Source organism: Podarcis liolepis (assembly GCF_965112155.1).
Source record: "Podarcis liolepis genome assembly, chromosome: 17".
Classification (NCBI taxonomy): Eukaryota; Metazoa; Chordata; class Lepidosauria; order Squamata; family Lacertidae; genus Podarcis; species Podarcis liolepis.
Genome location: NC_139571.1, coordinates 25,659,865 through 25,680,590, shown reverse-complemented (window position 1 = coordinate 25,680,590; position 20,726 = coordinate 25,659,865). Strand labels below are relative to the sequence as shown.

General features: G+C 41.2%; 1 protein-coding gene across 21 annotated transcripts in view; it reads left to right on the top strand.

Moving 5' to 3' along the window:
* The window catches only part of NFIB (nuclear factor I B), a 299,659-nt gene that overhangs the window by 104,188 nt on the left and 174,745 nt on the right, over positions 1–20,726 (top strand). For 20 of the 21 annotated variants that reach the window (XR_014520632.1, XM_083482267.1, XM_083482278.1 and 17 more), the window contains exon 2: positions 3,172–3,703. Coding sequence is in view for 20 of the 21 variants with exons in the window: in XM_083482267.1 (XP_083338393.1) it covers positions 3,172–3,703 (532 nt within the window). In the remaining variant the exon portion in view is untranslated. Of the gene's footprint in view, positions 1–2,674; positions 2,783–3,171; positions 3,704–20,726 lie in introns of those variants that run through there. The other variant, XM_083482282.1, reaches the window with a different exon arrangement.

The window sequence follows — 20,726 nt, the reverse complement described above, 5'->3', positions numbered from 1 at the left end:
CCTATTCTGGAGAGAGAACTTGACCATTTTATACTACAGTTACAGAATAGATATAAACCGTTTTAAATAAACAATTTTTGTACCAATTGTCCATGCATGCAAATTGTCATACAATGCGTACAATGTACAAATTGCCAATGCACGTTACAACATTTGAAAAGCTTTTTCTAACTGTAGCTTGGTTGCAAAATGCAATTATGATTGCTGATTATTCATGTTAATTCTTGCCACATGCAATTGCAACATGCATCTTTATTTGCAGTGTTTTGTCTGTCGGTACTCTCGGCAAAATACCATCTTTCATAAATGACCCTTTAAACAGTTTTGAGGAGAATGTCTGTATGTCAGGTCTCAGCTAGAATAAACTTTGAGTTGTTTATTTTCAAGCATTTTTTTAAAAAAATATCCCAGGTGTATACTGAAGATTTTAGAGTTATTCTATGCTACAGCAAAATGGCAGGGTTTGGTATTAGGGTTTAATTTTTATTTTATTTAAAAAATATATGTTCCATGTTTAAATAACATCTGTTCTTATTTCCACTTTCATGGCAGTAGATTTGTTTCCTCATAGCTTTGCATCCATTATGCTCCTGATTTTAGCAGGTCCTTACATAGCTGAAATATGCAAAATTTAGGTGTATTATCTGGACTGAATTAGTAAGTTCCATTGAATTTGATGGGGTTTACTTAAACATGCTTAGAAATGGTGCTCTATGGCAGTATTGGGTGCCTGCCTAAAAGTAATGCTGAAGTCCGAGGCTTCACAATTTTCTTGGTAAGATCCACAATACTGTACTTGGGACTATATCACTGACAGAATAGGGTACTTCCTTGGCATCAGTGTTACGCTGTCTTAAATCTATTTTGCACAGTAATTTTAAAACTACCAGATACCACCACTTCACTCACTTCTTGCAAATTGGCCTGCTTTGCCACTTTCCTTCCATATACATTATTAAAGTCCAGAGTTCTGGAATAGCTGTTTTGCACGGTCAATTCTTTTCTGAAGGAAAGAAATAAACTGTAGTAGTTAACACAAAAAAAAAATAGCATTGAGATAAGGAAGCCTTATCATGGGCTGTGGTTGCTCTGAACTGTGCTGCCTTCCCACACAAAGAGCAGATTGTGGTTTAACTCTTTCCATGGTGTAGCCCTCAAAGTGACAGAAATCTTCAAAACTCTACTGATCACTCTACTTCATGATTCTTTTGCCACTTTGCTTCACTTTATATTGCAATGATTTTGAGTACTATCCATTCTATTTTAGTTCATTTCCCTCTCTATAGAAAGGGAAGGTTTATGTTTAAAAAACCAAACCTACAGTAATTCTGAAGACCCCTATTTTCTTTACTTCTAAAAATGCAAGGTTTAGTATACAGAACATTAGGTAACAAAAATACAAGCATAGCTTTATTTGTTCAGTACTAACTCCTTGGGTCGAAAACCAGCAGCTTGCACAATCTATGCAGTAATTATAAAAGCAATAAAATATACTCAATCTTCTAATCTAACGCGCACCTCTATCCTAAATATATACTGTATATAAAATAGTTCATTTAAATCAGTTTGACCTGCTTTCAAATTTAACACGTGTTACTATCAGTGTGTTTTAACATTTTGCCCTCCTGAAAAATACACTTTGAATTTCTAAGGGAACAATTGTAGCATCAGCATTATATTCCTTGTAACATGACTTCGACGTTTAGTTTGAAAGTACATGGAGTGATTTTTTTTAAATTTTTAAAAAAAACAGTTTAAAACAGTCTAAGAAGAAAAAATTAACTTTAGAACCACTCAGAAATGCATATACCAAAGGTTGGGAAGCAACAATAGTGCTCTTTTTTTGGCACAGTTTTCTTTCAAAACCATACATTAACTTGCCATGTGTGTTTAGGCTGTTTTGGTTACAAAATAATTACATTTGTGACAGAAAGAAATGTCTGTAAGATGAAACCTTGAGGATCTTCCACTTCATAAAGTAACGTAATTGCCAAAAGTAATGAATATAATCTAAATTGCAATAAATATCAAAATTAGGAAATTAATATATGAATCTTCAGGAATAGCCTGATGATAGGAAGAGCCCTCTAGAACTATAAATAAATAACACGTATTTTAGAAAAGCAGAATTTACCCAACGATGCAGTGTTAATGTCACTCTGCCACAGACAGCTGAAGCACAAAGAATGCAAAGTTTGTGCCAAGTTGTCCATTTTCATTGTATGCCTGAGATAGATTTTTTTTTTTTGGGGGGGGGGCAAATAGTTGCCCCATACTCGTGACCAGATAACAAATTAACTAACACTGTAAGGCATTGAACCCCCCAGAGTAGAGTGGAGCAAAATTGCTGGGACAGCAATAATGATGTGATTTTAATTCTTGAGTGCGTAAAGTTTTGTTTCACAAAGTTATGAAAGGAAAGGTAGAATTGTGTGGTGCATAAAACTTAGGTGGTTTGGCTCTTGTTGTGCATGATGTTCCTTTTTGCCTCCTTTCCTTAACTTCCCCATGCTTTCCGAAGGCATCATCAGCGCTGGAATGACCCTGTTTCAGCGCTGGACTGTTGGGCGATTGATAAGAGAAATGGATCAAATTTTATGAGCGCATGCTCTTTGCTGAGCTATCAGTCTCTCGCTGACAGCATGCTCCAAAAGTGGGAACGGTATAGCACCGCACTTATCACGCATATGCTTTGTGTTTCTGTGCCACGGGGAAGAGAAATGTGTGGTGCAATTCACACCTACCTTCTTAAGGGTTCTGCTGAGATGTCTTAGCAAAAATGGTACTGTAGCTTGTCGCACATCTGAACTGCAAATGTTAGAAGCCACTTATTGCTCTATTTTATTTTAAGAAGCAGTTATATTTGAGTTGTCATTTGGGGGCCAAAGACGAAGGGCTGTGTGTGGGGGGGCGGGCGAATGTGAATTCCAGAAATTAAATGTGGAAGTATTTTTAGAGCAGTTATTTATAATTTTTTTGGAAGTTGAAACTGTGGTTAAATAAAACGAAAAGCGCCTAGTGATCATGATATTAAAGCCTTTTTTTATATATTCATTTTTTACTTTAGAAATGGAGGGGGGACTCTTGCTCTTGCTTTCACCGTGCAAACAGAACTGATCTTTCAGTTTTTTCTCTCTCCCCCCTACCCCACCCTGTTTCTTCTCCTAACAGGATGAATTTCACCCATTCATTGAGGCACTTCTCCCACATGTCCGTGCAATCGCCTACACTTGGTTCAACCTTCAGGCTCGAAAACGCAAGTACTTTAAGAAACATGAAAAGCGAATGTCAAAGGATGAGGAAAGAGCAGTCAAGGATGAGCTACTTAGTGAAAAGCCTGAAATTAAACAGAAGTGGGCTTCCAGGCTTCTCGCCAAACTGCGCAAAGATATCCGCCAAGAGTACCGGGAGGATTTTGTGCTAACTGTTACCGGGAAGAAGCACCCGTGCTGTGTGTTGTCCAATCCTGACCAGAAGGGTAAGATTAGGAGAATCGACTGCCTGCGACAGGCAGACAAAGTCTGGCGTCTGGATCTAGTCATGGTGATCCTCTTTAAAGGTATCCCTTTGGAAAGTACGGACGGAGAGCGACTCATGAAATCCCCCCATTGCACAAATCCAGCACTTTGTGTTCAGCCACATCACATAACAGTATCAGTCAAGGAGCTTGATTTGTTTCTGGCGTACTACGTGCAGGATCAAGGTAGGTAAATTGCCTTGTATGAATATGTTGAACCCCCTTTAGACCTTTCTCCTTTAAGCCAAAGCATATGCATATATATTTCCCTGCATACATGTACACAGGTGCATGCTAATTTGCATATTTGCACATTTAAGTGACCTGTATTTCTGAGAATGCATGCCAAGCTTTTGTTCCAAAAGGGAAGTTTGAAATATTGGGGAAGCTTTCAGCGTGTGTTGCAGAGCAGAAGTTTTAAAATGTTGGTAAATCTATTGATACGAGCAAATGAGCAAAAGCTATATGCACTTACTTAAACAGATTCATATCTGTTTATATCAGATCTTGCCTCCTGTCTCTTTCATGGTTTTAGCAAGGAAACGCTCTAACCCCTACAAAAAAGATTCAGTTTTAGAGTATGGCCTATGTGGCACCTGGATATTAATATGCACTAAGCGCTCGTTGTATGAACATCTCGTGTTGTTCAAGGCACAATTGGTGTTCGTAGCTTGATCTTTCTCCAAATATTTCTGCAAATTATAATTTCCATAACATACACAAACTTTAAAAAATGTTGCTTCAATATGGAAATGTGAAGTTACATTAAAATGTAACAAAACACATAAGCAGTCACTATCAGAACTGTTTGTATACTTAGATTATTGCTTTCCATTTTATGTATTTTCGGTAATAAATCCCAGGTAAATGAATGTTTTGTTTTCAAGTCATACAACAAACATGTTTCGAGAAGTGAACTTACATCCCATAATGTTTGGAGTTGGTGGCTTTTTGCATAAATCGGCCTGGTGTTGGGAGGTAGTTAAAAGAAAGACAGGAGGTCATATTTTTTGTCCAAGTATAAAAGAAGGATATGTTATGTAACTTAATGATGAAATTAAAAGTAAAATGGGTGGTGGTGGTTTGGCTTGTGATTATCACCTACAATTTAAAATACTTTGAAAGTTGAATATTCTGGTTCAGTTTACATGATTCCATCCTTGTTTGCCATGCTTAGTCCTAACTTCACATGGAATCGTTATATAATAAAATATGACTAAGTATCTGTTGTAGGATTGATGTATACTAATGAAAATACTTTCCTGTTCTCATTTCTAGCAGTAAGCAACATAAACAGAATTAAGGGCCCCAATTCAGAGCAACTTCAATTGATAAAAATATCAACTGGACTTAAATTACTACCGATTTCAATCTCATTGGTTTCAATGTGATTTAAAGACAGTTAGTTTCCTTCCAGTTGCGGCCCAGCTGTTTAGCTGTGATTTTCATCTGAAAATTATGATACATGACTCTTAAGACTGCAATCCTATGCAGGGTTGCGAAAGGGTAAACATCTTTAGGATTGTACTGCAAATTAATCTTGGAAGAAGGAGGAAATAAGCTATGGTGTTTGCATATGCATTTTGTTATGTATATGCTAACACAAATGCATTGTGTTAAAAATGAATTATTACTATTTTTTGCACCTCAAAGTGTTTTTAAGGAAGGCTATAACCAGGTGATGTGTGCCTCATGCACACCGGAAAGTCAAATGCAGATGAAAACATCGTAGCTATAGCATCTCTTGTACCTGCCTACCTGTTCTTCTTAAGATGCTGTGCTTTGAAGTTGATACATATTCCACTTGAACTGAGAGCAGGGCTGAGATGGAGAACACCGTTTTGCTAGTGATACCTAGTGGATGTTTTCGGTTTTCACTAAATCAGCCTGAATCATACAATCATTCCGAATTTTTCAGCCTTTCTGCAGTTACTGCGAAAAATAACAGTGGATGTAAAGTTGGTACGTATTTTTGTACCAAGTCACCTTTGAGAAAATCTTCCATTTATTGCATACTATGCATCCTCTTTGTATGCTATCAGGGGTTTTATTTTTTTGTGGGAGACGGCGAAATCTGCTAAACGACTAGTATTTCTATGATTGAAATAATATGTCCTTGGCTGTTTTCCTTTATATATAAAAAAAGGATTCTTCCCCCCCCCCTTTTTAAAATGGTTCTCAGAATAGTCTGCGCTCTCAATCTCATTTTTGTGTTTTGGCAGGCAAGGCACCAAGGGTTGCTAGGCTTGCAAAAGGTATAAGCACAATGTCAGTCAGAGTAATGATCTCTTTTATAGCGGATTGGTCTTCTATTTTGGTATATGAAAAATCTATTTCGTAATGCCTCATCAATAAGGCGTAGTAATCTAATCAGATGTAGGACAAGGTGGGGGATTTTCAAAAAAGGACAAAGTTCTTAAATGAATGAAAGGATAAAATAAGGCACATGTTTAAACGTTGGCGAAAAGCATGTAGAAGAACAGTTTGAGTGCCAGTAATGGTTGCCAGTGGCACCAGGATTGGCATCGGACCCTCTTTGTTTAGCCTAGAATGCCTGTGATTTGTTGGTTGGCATCCGCATTGCAGAGCAGAGAGCAATGTTACAATATATTGAGAATTTCCTGATCTAGAAATGTCAGTCCTTTTTTTGTGCTTTGACAAAGAGGATTTCTTCTACTTGCTTCCCAGATCTGTACTGGAAGAAGAAATATAGACCAGTCTATCAAGTTTTTGTTGACAAGCTTTATCTGACTCTCCTTCCCAGCCATTCCCCTCAAAACTCTCCCTGTCTCTCCTTCACTTCCTTTTTCGTGGTGTTTTTTTTTGCTACGGGTCTACTCTTAGAATTTGCAGGACACAAGCGAAATTAAACGTTACTTGATACACTTGCTTGCGTTCGTACCACTTTTATGGGGAAACAAATTAGAATAAAATGATTTCCTAGTCCACAGGTGTTCAAAACACGCAGCACAGAATAAATACTTTTTTTAAAAGGAAAGAAAGAAAGGTTTTCCTCCTTGTTCCAGTGTTTCTTGGATTCACCTTAATGTTAAATGTTGTGAAAGCTATACATCGCTTGAAGGAAACAGGTTTCATGGGCTTGTTTCTGATGTTTGGTTCAAGCTGTGTTTCAGTCCATAAAATCATTTGGTAGTATTTGATTCAATCAGTGCAGCTCTTGTGCTGTGTTCCGTTTCTACAAGAACCGCCATTTTGTTTGTCAAGTGTCGGCAGAGTGGGGGAGGATAAAGCAGACAATGTGCTTGATGCCAATAATGGTTGCCAGTGGCACCGAGGTTGGCATCAAACCCTCTTTGTCTAGTTGCTGAATGCCTTTGATTCGTTGGTTGGCATCTGCATTGCAGTGGGCACATTGGAAAGTTTTTTTGACAATCGCTGAATGAAAGCTGTTGTATTTGTTTGCCGCAGTAGAACTTCAGATAATAGAAATCCTTCGTCTAATAGATAACTTTTTTTTCCAGTTCTGTAGTAGCAGATTGTTAAAGTTCCAATTCTTTCTCCCCCGAAGCACACTTTTTTGTTTGTATTTCTCTTCTACAGAATTTAATTCTTCCGTTGTCTGCTATACTTTTGACACTCAAAAGACATTGTATGGCATTATTATACATACTGTAAGCTGTATTGTACAGCTCAAAATTATGGATGTGTTCAGTTTATCTTTTGTTGGTCTGTGACCGAAGTAAAGTTTGATACTGCTACTGATCACTAAAAAGGCAATAACAACAATGACATCATCTATTTATCTATCTATCTATCTATCATCTATCAATCTAAGCTTGTGTAGGTCTTGGTATGTGTCACATAATTGCCACATGTTTTTCATTCTGGTTATATTACACTGTTCCTATTTTCGTACATTGTTTAAAAGTATGATATTAAGAGAGTTGTGAAAAAGCTTTCATTTCCAAACCAAGAGTTCAGCAGAAACTCACCAGACTTTCCAGCAAATAGATGCACTTCTGCCAAGTGTGCTTACTTCTGATGCACTTGAATGTCCAGATTTTAAAACATCTAAATACCTTTCTGTTTAGCTGCATGGGTTGGCTACCGGAGACCAGTGAAAAGGCCAAGTCATTTCTGTTGATGTTTCCTAGATGGTTAGCATTAATACTGTTTTCTGACTAACCACCATTATCTTGTTAATTAGTAAGATGGATTAGCAGTTCTACCCAAAGGGCTGCACTAAAGGAAGTCTGGCTTGCGTGAGCCCCTGAATCGCCAGACTGTGTCCTGTCTGGTATTAATAAAGGGAGGGGAAGAGGGTGATTGCTGGAGGGGGGGGGATGGTGGACGAGGAACTGCTCTGTCCCTAGGAAAAAAAAAAGCAAGGACTGCACATGAGAAAAACTTGATTATCACAACTCGCTAAGAAATGCATAGATAGCAACTCTTCTGTGTTGGCAAGCCACATAACTTCAACGTCTTGTAGTTTACGTGATGCTTACTGGTATGTGTATTATTTTGGAGGAGTGGCAGTACCTGACAGCATAAAGGCATTTTTTCCTGACCATTTTACTCAGAGCTGAAGTTTCAGTGGCATTCAAGTTTTGCATTAACTCGCACTTCACTGGTATTCAGCCTTGCTTATTCAGCGGTGCTTATTTGAAACTTAACTAACTCTGAGTTTAATGAGATTTGCTTCCAGGTTCTGTGGCCTAAACCACTGAGCCTCTTGGGCTTGCCGATCAGAAGGTCGGCAGTTCGAATCCCCGCAACAGGGTGAGCTCCCGTCGCTCGGTCCCAGCTCCTGCCAACCTAGCAGTTCGAAAGCACGCCAAAAAAGTGCAAGTAGATAAATAGGTACTATTCCGGTGGGAAGGTAAACAGCGTTTCCGTGCGCTGCTCTGGTTTCGGTGTTCCGTTGTGCCAGAAGCAGCTAAGTTCTGCTGGCCACATGACCCGTAAAAGTTGTCTGCAGAGAAACGCTGGCTCCCTTGGCCTGTAAAGCAAGATGAGTGCCTCAACCCCAGAGTCGTCTGCGACTGGACTTAACTGTCAGGGATCCTTTTTAAGTGACCAGTAGATTGCAGCGAAATTGGCAGCATCTTTGGAAAACCCAGGCAATCCAGTTATCTGTGTTTTGTTTTGGGCATTTCTTTTCGGGAATCGCATTTTAAAAAATAAATTTGGCTTGACAGTGAGTGTGAAGTAAACAGAACTTTTAAAATCCAATGCAGTCTTCTAAACAGTGGCGGGCAACCTATGGCCCTCAGAACATTGTTTTAGTGCAGCTCTCGTTTTCCGTGACCATTGTCCATGCTAGCCGGGGCCGATTCCAACCTGGAAGACCATAGGCTTCCTCCCTCCCACTTGTAGACACAGTACTTGAACACAGCTCCGGTATTGTAAAAGGCTTGATTCCAAACTTTACTACAATGCCCAAACATAGATCAGATTACACATTTCAGAAGCTCACAACAGAGTAAGCTGCATGGGTAGATATGGACTAAGATGTTGGCCCAGCCACTGATATCCCCCTGTGCTCCATATCTGAAGAGCTGGGTGGGCTCAATTGTTCATGCACTTGTTGTCCTGAGCCACAGGACTAGGCAAGCAAGTAAGCATTTCTGCCAGTGGACTGAGTCTGCTTCTGCTGTCACCATCATCTCAGTGTCCTTGGCGTTGAAGGCAAAGCTGACATGCCTAGATCACCATCTGATCTGGTCTCAGCCACCGCTCCTGAGGATGGGGGAAGTAAAGGTAAAAGGTATAGGACCCCTGGATGGTTCAGTCCAGTCAAAGGCGACTGGGGTTGCGGCGCTCATCTCGCTTTCAGGCCAAGGGAGATGGCGTTTGTCCACAGACAGCTTCCTGGGTCATGTGAGCAGCATGACTAAACCGCTTTTTGTGCAACAGAACACCGTGACGGAACCCAGAGTGCGCAGAAACGCCGTTTACTTTCCCACCGGAGCGGTACCTATTTATCTATTTGCACTGGTGTGCTTTCGAATTGCTAGGTTGGCAGGAGCTGGGACAGAGCAACGTGAGCTCATCCTGTCACGGGGATTTGAGCTGTTACTCAGGTTTAGTGGTATGAACAGCATAACCTGTTACTGCTTACTAATGCAGCTGTTGTAGTATCAGGTCTGCATCTCCACCACTGCAACTTTAAGTAGGCCCATTTAAGACACTAAAAGGATGATACTGAATTAATAATCTTGCCCATGGAAAAATACCAGTGGAGGAATGAATACATTTGAAAGACTGTATGAATTCAGTATCTTTGTTGTATTATGGAACAACCGTTGAGTATTTGTTTTTGGTCTGTTGACTGTAAAGTTGATATTATTTGTACCATTTTTATCTCACTCCTCATCCAAAATAGGCTCCCAGAGTAGCTTATAAATGTCAGTGATAAGACAGTCCCTGCCCTTAGGTGTAGAATCTAAAATACATGACACAAAAGGAAAAGGTGTGGAGAGTGATGATAGAAAAAAGCAACCCCAGGCACTGTTTCTTATTTTATTTATTTAAAAGCACGCAATGCAACATGAAAACAACAAACAGTATAATTAAAACAAAACATAAAACCAGTTAAACAGTAGCACAAAGCCATATCAAAACAGGAATTTAGAGCATTCAAACAAATAAAAACAGGGAACCGTCTCATGAGTCAGGGAAGACCTGGACTAGATGATATTTCTTTACATGATGTGTAATGGAACTGATGATCGCTGATTCATGTATGGCAAAAGGAAGGTCATTCCAAAATATGGGGGAAAGTGGGAAATGCTCACGTTGGGTCACTGCCCTATGATATTTTGTAGGATGCAGTAGCAGGACCAGAATATTCCCCCAGATTATCTAAGCGGCCTTGCAGGTCAGTTCAGGAGCAGGTGCTCTTGCAGAATTCTTGTAGTGACCAGTTTGAATGGAAAGATTTCAAGATTATCTTGCCAGAGTGGTGCATCCTTTGGTTAGCTCCTCCTTGGACTACTGCAATGCGCTCTACGTGGGGCTACCTTTGAAGGTAACTCGGAAACTGCAACTAATCCAGAATGCAGGAGCTAGACTGGTGACTGGGAGTGGCCGCCGGGATCATATAACACCAGTCCTAAAGGATCTTCATTAGCTCCCAATGTTTCGAAAAACAATTCAAAGTCTCGGTGCTGACCTTTAAAGCCCTAAACGGCCTTGGCCCTGTATACCTGAAGGTGCGTCTCCACCCCCATTGCTCAGCCTGGACACTGAGGTCTTCATCCGAGGGTTTTCTGCTGCTTCCCTCCCTGCGAGAAGCAGTTACAGGGAACCAGGCAGAAGGCCTTCTTGGTAGTGGCGCCCTCCCTGTGAAACTTCCTCCCTTCAAGTGCCAAGGAGATAAAGAACTACACAACTTTTGGAAGACATCTGAAGGCAGTCTTGTATTGGGAAGGTTTTTAACGCTTGATGTTTTACTAGGTTTTTATAGGTATGCTGTAAGTTACCCAGAGTGGCTGGGGAAACCCAGCCAGATGGGTGGGATATAAATAATAAAATTATTATTATTATTATTATTATTATTATTATTATTATTATTATTATTATAAACCAAAAGTTGAAGGTCATTCACCATGGTGAATGGAGAAACCCTGCAGTTCCATCTTCAGTAGCCTCATTGAGTGACTGCTGATGACAATTGAGAGAGGAGTCTAATGACGCTGGTCTTTCAGCAACTAAGAAATATGTGTTTTCAAGGAACATATATTGATTTTGCTTCCTGCCCCAGAGGACTCTTAGGGTCAAACTACACATAATGTTAAATGCATCTGCATGCAGATTTTTTTTTTAAAAAAATGCAAATTGCATCCACAATGGGGGGGGGGCAGGGGGGCTGATAATTAGTAGGATCAGGGAAGGCACAGAGAGGGAACTTGGCGCCAGTGCCAAATTTGCTCTCAATACAAATAAGGGGAGGGTTAAATTTCATGCCTGCTCTGATGCTGTTAATTGTCAGCTCTTCCATGCTGATGCAATTTGCATTTAAAAACAAAAAACCCCCTGTATGTTAAATGAAAATATGTCTTTAAAGCATCCAGTTTGGCCCTTAGTTCTTGAGATATCTAACGGTGTCAGTCCAATCAACTCCTTAGACAAGATGCATCTTATTCCCTTTGCATTTGAAATACGATGTGTGCCACACAGTTGCATTCTGGGTATTTGATACTTTTTAGAATGCTGCCTCACCACCCCCACCACAAATGGGAAGCATGATATGATGGTGAACACACAGATAGGGAGTTGCGGCCCACACTAGATGACTTGTGTCATGTACACATATGCACACATATCTGCAAGCATGCACCATCAGTATTTTATGCATACATCTAAGAAAAACGACAACAAATTGGTCCCAAATACCAGTAACTGTGACAAGGCATTTCAGGGATGACCTGGCCCTTTCGAGATCTGCATTTGCAGAAAGTTCAAGGCACTCCCTCTACTATGAATATGGACACGCACGTGTGGATTTCTTAATTGGGAGGAGGGACTAGACAATACTGATTGTTGGACAGAAATACAATACTGCGAATTTTGAAAAATTCACATTTTTTTATGTTAGCAAGCTTGCATAGTCTGAGTACAATCCTATGCTCATTCCATGTACTTAAAGACAGTGGGGCTAAACAGACATAACTGTAAGTGGGTGAAGGTTTTAAGGCTTCATTAGGCAAGTCAGGCTGTCATCTTTAGTGGCTTGAAAGCTATAATACGAAGAAACAATTTGCATAATTGTGTTTTGAAAGGAAGAAGACTGTTTATACGGAATGGCTTAGATCCAGAGATGTCTTGCATGAGTGGAATAGTACTTCCGCTTGTGCAGGGTGTAGCCCCATTTAATTCTTATGATGTTCCAATCCTGCTGCAGACCTCTGGACCCCTTTCCATGCTTTCCCAGAGGGGTACAGTGGGGTTTAGCGGAAAAGCCTTTTGCAGAGGTTGAATTCTACTTAGTCTTCTCTTGATCCAGCCTGATGCACTTTGTTGTGTGAGGACAGTAAGGATTTTGATGGGTAGCAGAAACTGCACACGTACTAAGAAGTAAATCTAACTGAATTCAGTGGAGCTTACTTTTGAGAAGGTATGCACTGTTAACACTATAATCCGAAAATATCTATTAGTTAGTAAGCACTACCTGACATAATGGGATTTATTTTAGAGCAGGCATAGGCAAACTACGGTCCTCCAGATGTTTGGGACTACAATTCCCATCATCCCTAGCAAACGGGACCAGTGGTCAGGGAATGATGGGAATTGTAGTCCTAAACATCTGGAAGGCTGGAGTTTGCTTATGCCTGTTTTAGAGTAAACTTGCATGGGATTGTGGCCATATTTTATCTGATCTCTTACTTTGGGTGTTGGGATTAATGGCAGATCTCCACCTAATTCTGCCAACCCTCCACATGATTTTGTTGCATATTAAGACTTTACACAGAATTGAATTGAAATAATTGCATTTTAATTATTATTTAAGTAAGTGGTAGGGAGGAATGTCGGAGGTATAGCACTGATATCTGACATTTAGTCTGTTCTTTTGAAGTTTAGTAATAAAACTTTTTTTTTTTAATGAAGTATGTGAGGCATTAAATTTAATTGATTCATGCCTGGGAGAAAAACAGTTCAATAAAAGTTACCGAAAGTAATCTCAATAATTGAGAGGCATTTCTGCCAACAAATATATTTTAATATATGATAAATTACCAAGCTATATCTATCAGATCGATCTTCTGTTCAAACATAACGGCATGGAAGCCTGTCGTTAACTAGTTTGTAGGTAAAAAGAAGTTTTGCTCTGTTTCATATATGGGTCGAATTCTTGTTAAATGCAATTGGGGAGGCTGGGATCCCTGCTCTGTTCTTTTGAGATTAAAAAGTGTGAAAACCATTCTTAGTCAGGGCAACTTGCATTTCATCATGTTGACATCTGCAGTTTCTGGATGGATTACCTTAGATTTGTTATGCCATGTTAAAAGCCTTGTTTTACGAGGCCAGTCTCAGTTCCTGGCCTCAGTGTCAGGAACCCTGCTATGTGATGCAACATGTCGCGTTAGGTTTAATTGACCAAAGCTGATTTGTTAAAACAATTCATTTGAGCAAGTAACTTATGCCCAGACCAAATTGCTACCTGAATCTTTTGACCTTGACTTGTCTGGGTCACGAAATGGCTACGAACTCCTTGACCTTTCCGTTTGTGTGGAAGTGTCGCTATTTCTTCTGCTTCTTTTATGGTAATAGCTGACAAGAAGACTTCAGCCCTGACTTCACACCCCAGTGGGCTTCAAGGCAGCCTCTGGTATTGCTATGTCTTCTATTTGATGCGGTCTGGCTGCAGCCTTTAAGTTTGCTTTTGTCTGCTGACAATGATGGGGACAAATTGGCAGCCCTTGTTTGTGCAGAAGGGATAGGAAAAGGACATTCTTCCTCCTGGAGGGAAGTGGCCGTTGCTTTGTCCCCCCACCCCCAATTGTGCCACAATCTGGCACAATTTTAAGATGTGCATTTTTGTGTCTGGGAGGGAAGCAGTTAGGTGTTTTGAATTCTCTTTTGTGTACATTATCATAATCATCTGTGTTTAATAACTGCACAGTGAAATATGGTCAGAAACGAGTCAAATCTTCAAAAAGATTCCATCTTTTAAAGGCTTCCACTTCCTTTAATACGCAAGTGTTTGCATCACTTCAAGTTTAGTAGGCAAATGAATTTGGGATTAGTGTATAAGGTGATTATCAAATACAGAGCTGGTAATTAGAGCTTCATGGGACGTTGGCTTGGGAAAAAAATGACGGAACGCTTTAAAAATGATACCTAAACTTAGCTGTGGCGATACCAGTTAAGGTAGCATCAAATGGGGAGGTTTAGGTCATGAATATTCTTACACAATTTCAAACAAACTTGAATTTTCTTATATTTGATTTCATATTAGTGACCACCATTAATATATTCCAGCCCTTGTTTGAAATCTATAGAAAGGTGTAGACAGTATTTATTTTCCTGCCTTTGGAAAGACTTCAGCTGTTTACCTGTCCTTTCAGTCATCAAAGTCCTGCTCAAATAGCTGATTTCTTGCACGCTGTGGCAGATGCATGCATTCTCTTCTTTGCCATTCTAAGGAACTCCCAACAAAGACCTTGAGACTCCGTGCAAAGCAGAGAATCCACGTAAGTGGTGCTGCGTCAGGGGTGCATCTTAACCCTCTGGAGCCCATGTGCTAGCAGTGGGTGTGGCCACCACATGCTGTCGCATGGCCAGGACACATGCAGCCTTTGAAACCCACCAGGTGCCATGCACATTGCGTACCTGGCTATCAGCCACTCGCGATCAAGTGAAGATACCCGGGCGCCAGGATGCCACCTGATGTCTCCACCATCTGGAGATGCCCGGGGGTCCTCAGATCTTGACTGTTTTCACACACCAGCAACACATCTTGTTATATTTTGCCTGTGCAATCAGAATGAATTTCAGGGACCAAAAAGTTGTGTTTGAGCCACCTGGCCCCAAAATTGCAACTAGGCATTCTTGTTTTGGCGACTGTAACCCTGGTTTAAGGAGCCATTTGGCGCCTAGCTTATATATCTGAGTTTCTAAAACTGGACGCACACAGAGCTCTTCACTCACTGAAGTTCTCTGCCTATTGTTTACTTTGGGCCCATTGCCTCTGTCAAAATCGGTCTGGCGTTGAGAGTGGGGCAGAAAAAAAATTGATTATGGGTCCCAACAAGGCCCCTGCACTAGGGGTTAGTCGCCCTTCTGCTACATGTTGAATCTGTTTAACGGGTTGGAGAATCTGTTTATGCTCTTGGCAGAAGGGTTTACGTGGAGACTGCATAGTTAAATTATTATTTCCTACATTCAGTCAAACGTGCCTGTCCCTTCCTTTGGCCCATGACAATAAGGATGATCCCGTTGCCGCCACTGCAGTCTAAATGCACAAGCCATTGGCCTTTTCTTTTGCATTGTGTGTTAAGATCCCGAGACCTCCCCCAATAAATAAAGACACAATTGACACGGAATTTAGTTTAAGGTTCTTGGCATAATTTTGGCCACAACTTTATTGATTACGGATCGTGAGTGGTTTGCTTAGGCATTGGTTCCTGACTAGCTGCACCTGACCTCAGCAGGGCAGCACTGACACCTGGACTCCGGCAGACGTCAGTAAGGGAAAACATCCTGGGGGAGCATTGGACCAGGCTCAGTCTCATGCTCACCCCAAATGCTCCCAGGGGCTCTGGCGTGGCCCTAACCCCTGGAAGGGGATCAGACAAAAGCAAGGCGAGCTCCTGGATTCCTTTAACGGAGTACCCTAGCATTGGAGGGGCAGGCACAGCCTAACCACATCCCCTCCACCACCACTGAACCAATGCCTAACTACCAAACCTTACAAAGTTGTGACAATTTGCTACACAGCAGGCGAAACCCAAGTGGCACCAGCCATTCAGCCAATTGGGAAAATTCTTACCTGGCCCCTTCCCCAAAAGCAGACGACCCACAACTACATAGCAAGGTTATAAAGAACCCTAAATATAGGGAGGGTGGATGGGTGATCCGATGCACGAGGCGAAAAAGAGGAAGCTCAACACAACGTGCAGCGGTATATATGGATCCCTCGGTTATTGCATGAAAACAATCCCATTGGTCAGATTTACCCCAGCAACCAAGGGACCACCAATCGGGTTGTTGTGGCTATCCAATCGCTCCCATCCACAACAGCATTGAGGTCAGTCTTGAGGATCTCACTGGAATGCGTGGTCTCTGAGAGGAGGACACGATTTAATGTTGTAGCAGCTTTTAAACAGGACAAGAGAGGGAGAGAAATGGATCTGCAGTCTGAAATGGTTGACACGGTAGCTGGGTATTTGTACCCTTAAGTGCAAAGTGAAGAAACCCAAATTGCCAAGGAGTCTCCCTTATCTGGATTCAGACCCTGGTGTGAGGTTAGCGGGGCACTTTTACCTTCTCCAACAACTTACAGCCTCATTTTAGAAAGGTCCCTGCATGTTTTGCAATTTGTGCTGGGAAAATCTCCCATGGAAGGGACAACCTGGCAGCGCTCAGTCAGTTGGCACTGTCACTGAGCTACTCTTGCAAAGGAACAATTTCAAACTCACTTTAAGCTCCTGAATTGTTCCTTTGTAGCTGTAGGTGGGCATGGCTTAGGGAACAAACCTTTTGGGTCAACTCACGGCCTGTGCTGGGCTTGGCAGGTGCCTTTTGTGCCAGCTTTTAAATGCCTGATGAAAACTTTTCTGCCAGGTGTACACAGGCAATTAAGAACACGTATTTCCAATGTTTAATAGGTGTCCATTTCTAACTTTATTATATGATTTTTATTGTACTGGTTTATGTTTCATTTCCTTAAACCACTTTTATTTTTATTTATTTTTAAAAATGACAGAGTGGCATATAAATACTTCTCATGAATAAAATTTTTTATAAACCTCCTGCAGGCTGGAGATTTCCCACCCCTGATTTAAGAGTTCAGATATATAACTTACACATTGTACTGTTTGTCACTAATCTTGGTTCTCTTTAAGAATTATTTAGTATTACCTCAGTTCTGCCCTTCTAGGCAGGCTGTGGCTTCCACTGGGCAGAAGAGGGGGCTGTATCCTGAACCACTTGAGCGTCTGATTGAGCTCTGTGCTACTAACAGATTACAACTGAGATACAGTGGTGCCCCACAAGACGAATGCCTCGCAAGACAGAAAACTCGCTAGACGAAAGAGTTTTCCGTTTTGGAGGTGCTTCACAAAGCGAATTTCCTATGGGCTTGCTTCGCAAGATGACAATGTCTTGCGAGTTCCTGCTGTTTTTTTTCCCTCCCCCCTTTTTCTAAGCCGCTAAGCTGCTTATCAGCTGATCCGATCAGCAGATAAGCCGCTAAAAGCCCCTAAAAGCCGCTAATAGCGCTAATCCGCTAATCCGTCAATAGGCTTGCTTTGCAAGACGAAAAAACCGCTAGACGAAGAGAATCACAGAACAGATTCTTTTCGTCTTGCGAGGCACCACTGTATATACGTGCTTGACTGCTTGTTTCAGTCTTTTGCTTTATAACAGAAGTACTTAACTACTTTGGACCCCTTTCCTGTTTGCCAGTCTTCTGAGGGTAATTGCTGAAGAGCAGAGACAGTACTTTGTTTGTTTGTTTGTTTGTTTATATTAAAAGTATAAGATGCTTAATACTTTGGAAATCTCTAAGCAGTGTACATTCTGAAAAGCAAACAGTATATCATTAAAACAAAAACAGGACCTAAAAACAATAAAACAGTAGGATAAAAACACATACAGTGGTACCTCAGAACTTGAACGCTCCCTTCATGAACATTTCGGCTCCCAAATGCCAAACACCCGGAAGTGCTCCAGTTTTCGAACGTTCCTTGGAATACAAACGTCCGACATGGCTTCTGCTGTGCAAAATCCTAGCTGTTGGCCAATCGGAAGCTGCGCCTCGGAACTCGAACGTTTTGGAAGTTGAACAGTCTTTCACAGTACAGAGTAATAGCAATAAATAAAATAAAATAAATAAAATATGCCCATTTTGGGGTCACTGTCCTATGTTTTCTGTAGGGTACAGTGCAATGAGTAGAATTTGCCCAAATGATCTAAGTGATCCTACAGGTCTGTTCAGGGGCAGGCAGTCTTTCAGGTAACGTGGTCCTGAGTTGTTCAGGACTTTCTTTGTTAACAAGACCTTGAACATGCCCAGTAGCTGACAGGCAGCCCACTATAGCACTGAGCTGGGAGAAGATCATACCCTCCGACATTTCTCTGATGAAAACAGGGATGTCCTATTCCATAACAACAACAACAACAACAACAACATCATCATCAACAACAACAACAACAATATTTATAACCTTCCCTTCCAACTGGGTTGCCCCAACCAGGCCGGGTGGCATCCAACATGTATAAAAACATAACAAAGCATTAAACCTTACAAATCTTCCCTATACAGAGCTGCCTTTGGATGTCTTCTAAAGGTTGTATAGTTACTTCTCTTCTTGGCTTGGGGGTTGCATAACTCCACACCCTCTAACATTTCTCTGATGAAAACAGGGACATCCTAAGGAAAAGCGGGACATTCCGGGATCACGTCAGAAACCAGGACGGCTTCTGTAAATCCGGGACTGTCCCTGGAAAATAAGGGACTCTTGGAGGGTCTGGATCTCTTCTTAATGCCCTGTGCTATGACAGGGAGATAAAGCACTCTCCCTGCCCTTTGGAGAGTGATTTCTGGAGAGTAAAGAGAGTGCTTTAGCTTTCTATCACAACAGTGTGGAACATCTCTGAGGAGAGTAATCCCCCCCCCCACTGCATATTGGGAGAGTCACCTCTCCCCACAGTGCTGTGCAAAACCCTCTTCTTCCTTTGCAAAGTGTGTAAGAGGGGTAGGTGGGAAGAAGAAAGTTTGCAAGAGGAAGAGACAATTTTGCTGGTTTTTCCAAAGACTGGTGGTCACTTTAAGATGCTGGCCAGGCCTGATTTTGCCTACAGGCTCACCCCCCCTTGCTTTTGCAAACCCTTAAAGCTAGGAAAGTGAGAGTACCTACCCAGGGAACACCAACTCCCAGTTTCTACAGTTTGCTATTTAAGCGCTTGCCTGAGAGCAGTTGACGCTTGCTCCAGGCTAGTGGCAAACTGCAAGCCTGCAATCAAAGAGTCGTTGAGTGATGAAGGTGTCTTGTATGCCTGGTGGAATTAGTTGTTGGCACTATTCCTAAGCGATCCATGCAGAGATGACTGGGCAACTCAATGCCCAGAAATAGGGAGTCTAGCTTCTCTGGTTGTCCTCCCTTGATTGCATTTTAATAGCATTGTGAAACCTGTGGTGGGCTGCTTTGCCTCTTCTAATGGCCCTGATCTTATGAGATAGCCAGTGAACATCGGAGGGTAGGACGTCCCTATTTTCATCGGAGAAATGTTGGAGGGTATGGAGTTATCCGGCCCCCGAGCCACCTGCAGGCAGCCCTGTATGGGCTTTCTAGCTTTTTGAACTGCTACAAATATTTAACTTTCATTAAATAGTTGCTAAATGCTCTGAGTGGCTGGGGCAACCCAGTTAGATGGGCGGGATATAAATAGTAAAAAAATATGATGATGATGGAATAGGATGTCACTATTTTCATCAGGGAGTTACTGAGGGTAGTCACCTGTGCCCTGCTGGTCCCGATTCTGGAGATCACACAATATTGATTCCCCTCCCCACCCCATACACAATGATTCTGTATACCAGGAAAATATGCAAGGCATATACACACCACACTTTCTGTCTTGCACACACACAAACAGCATATGTACACACGGAAAGGTGTTTCAAAAGAAGTTTGCCTTCTGAAGGCCATTTGAAGCTCTACTGGGCATGCCTAAACTAGCTATTGCATCATGCCCCATAGCTAGAAATCACAAGTAAAGGATACATTTGGTTATTGCACTTCACAATTTGATAGACTTTTAGTAAGCAGCTGTGAAACTTCTTACAGCTTTAGGATCTGGGTGTTGTACTTTGCTGTTGGGCTTTCCTAACAGGAATTTGGTTTTTTTCATGACTTCTCCAGCAAATAAATTAATAATAAGAATTGGAAGTGGAACAAAAGCCTCTAATTAGGAACTTGAACTGTGGGGGCTTGGGCCATTTGGCTTCTTTCTCCTCTAACTCTCCCCCCCCCCCTTTTAATTCCTTCCTTCAAAACAATGTTTTGGGATTCTTAATAAGCTAACGTGTGAAAGCTCAAAAAAAGATATAAGTAATACATACGCATAAACGTTGCAATGGGACCGTCTTTCCGTTCCTTTCACTGCTTTATCAGAACTGCTTCTGTTCAGTTAGTTGCAGCCAAAGAGTTAATGTGAAAAATTATGCCATTGTTTTCTTGGTAGTTAAAGAGTAACTTGCACTGTTCAGAAAACAGAATTTGAATAGTTATTTGGCTTCCTGGATGAAGCCACAACTGTTTAAATAATTTGTATAATTTCCTCGCTCCCCCCCCCATCAGAAACAAGTTTTAATCCTGCAATCTGATTGGAATATTTGTTGATTAAAGTATACATTATAGAAATATTTAGGGAAAGTATATAAATTTATTACAGTGTTACCTCAGGTTACATAGGCTTGTACCGGAATTGTTATCATGGTAACCAAAGGATGCAACTTAGTCTTTGTGCATCCTATTGATTCTTAATTGTTCTTAGGCTTGGAGTTGAAATCATGAATAAA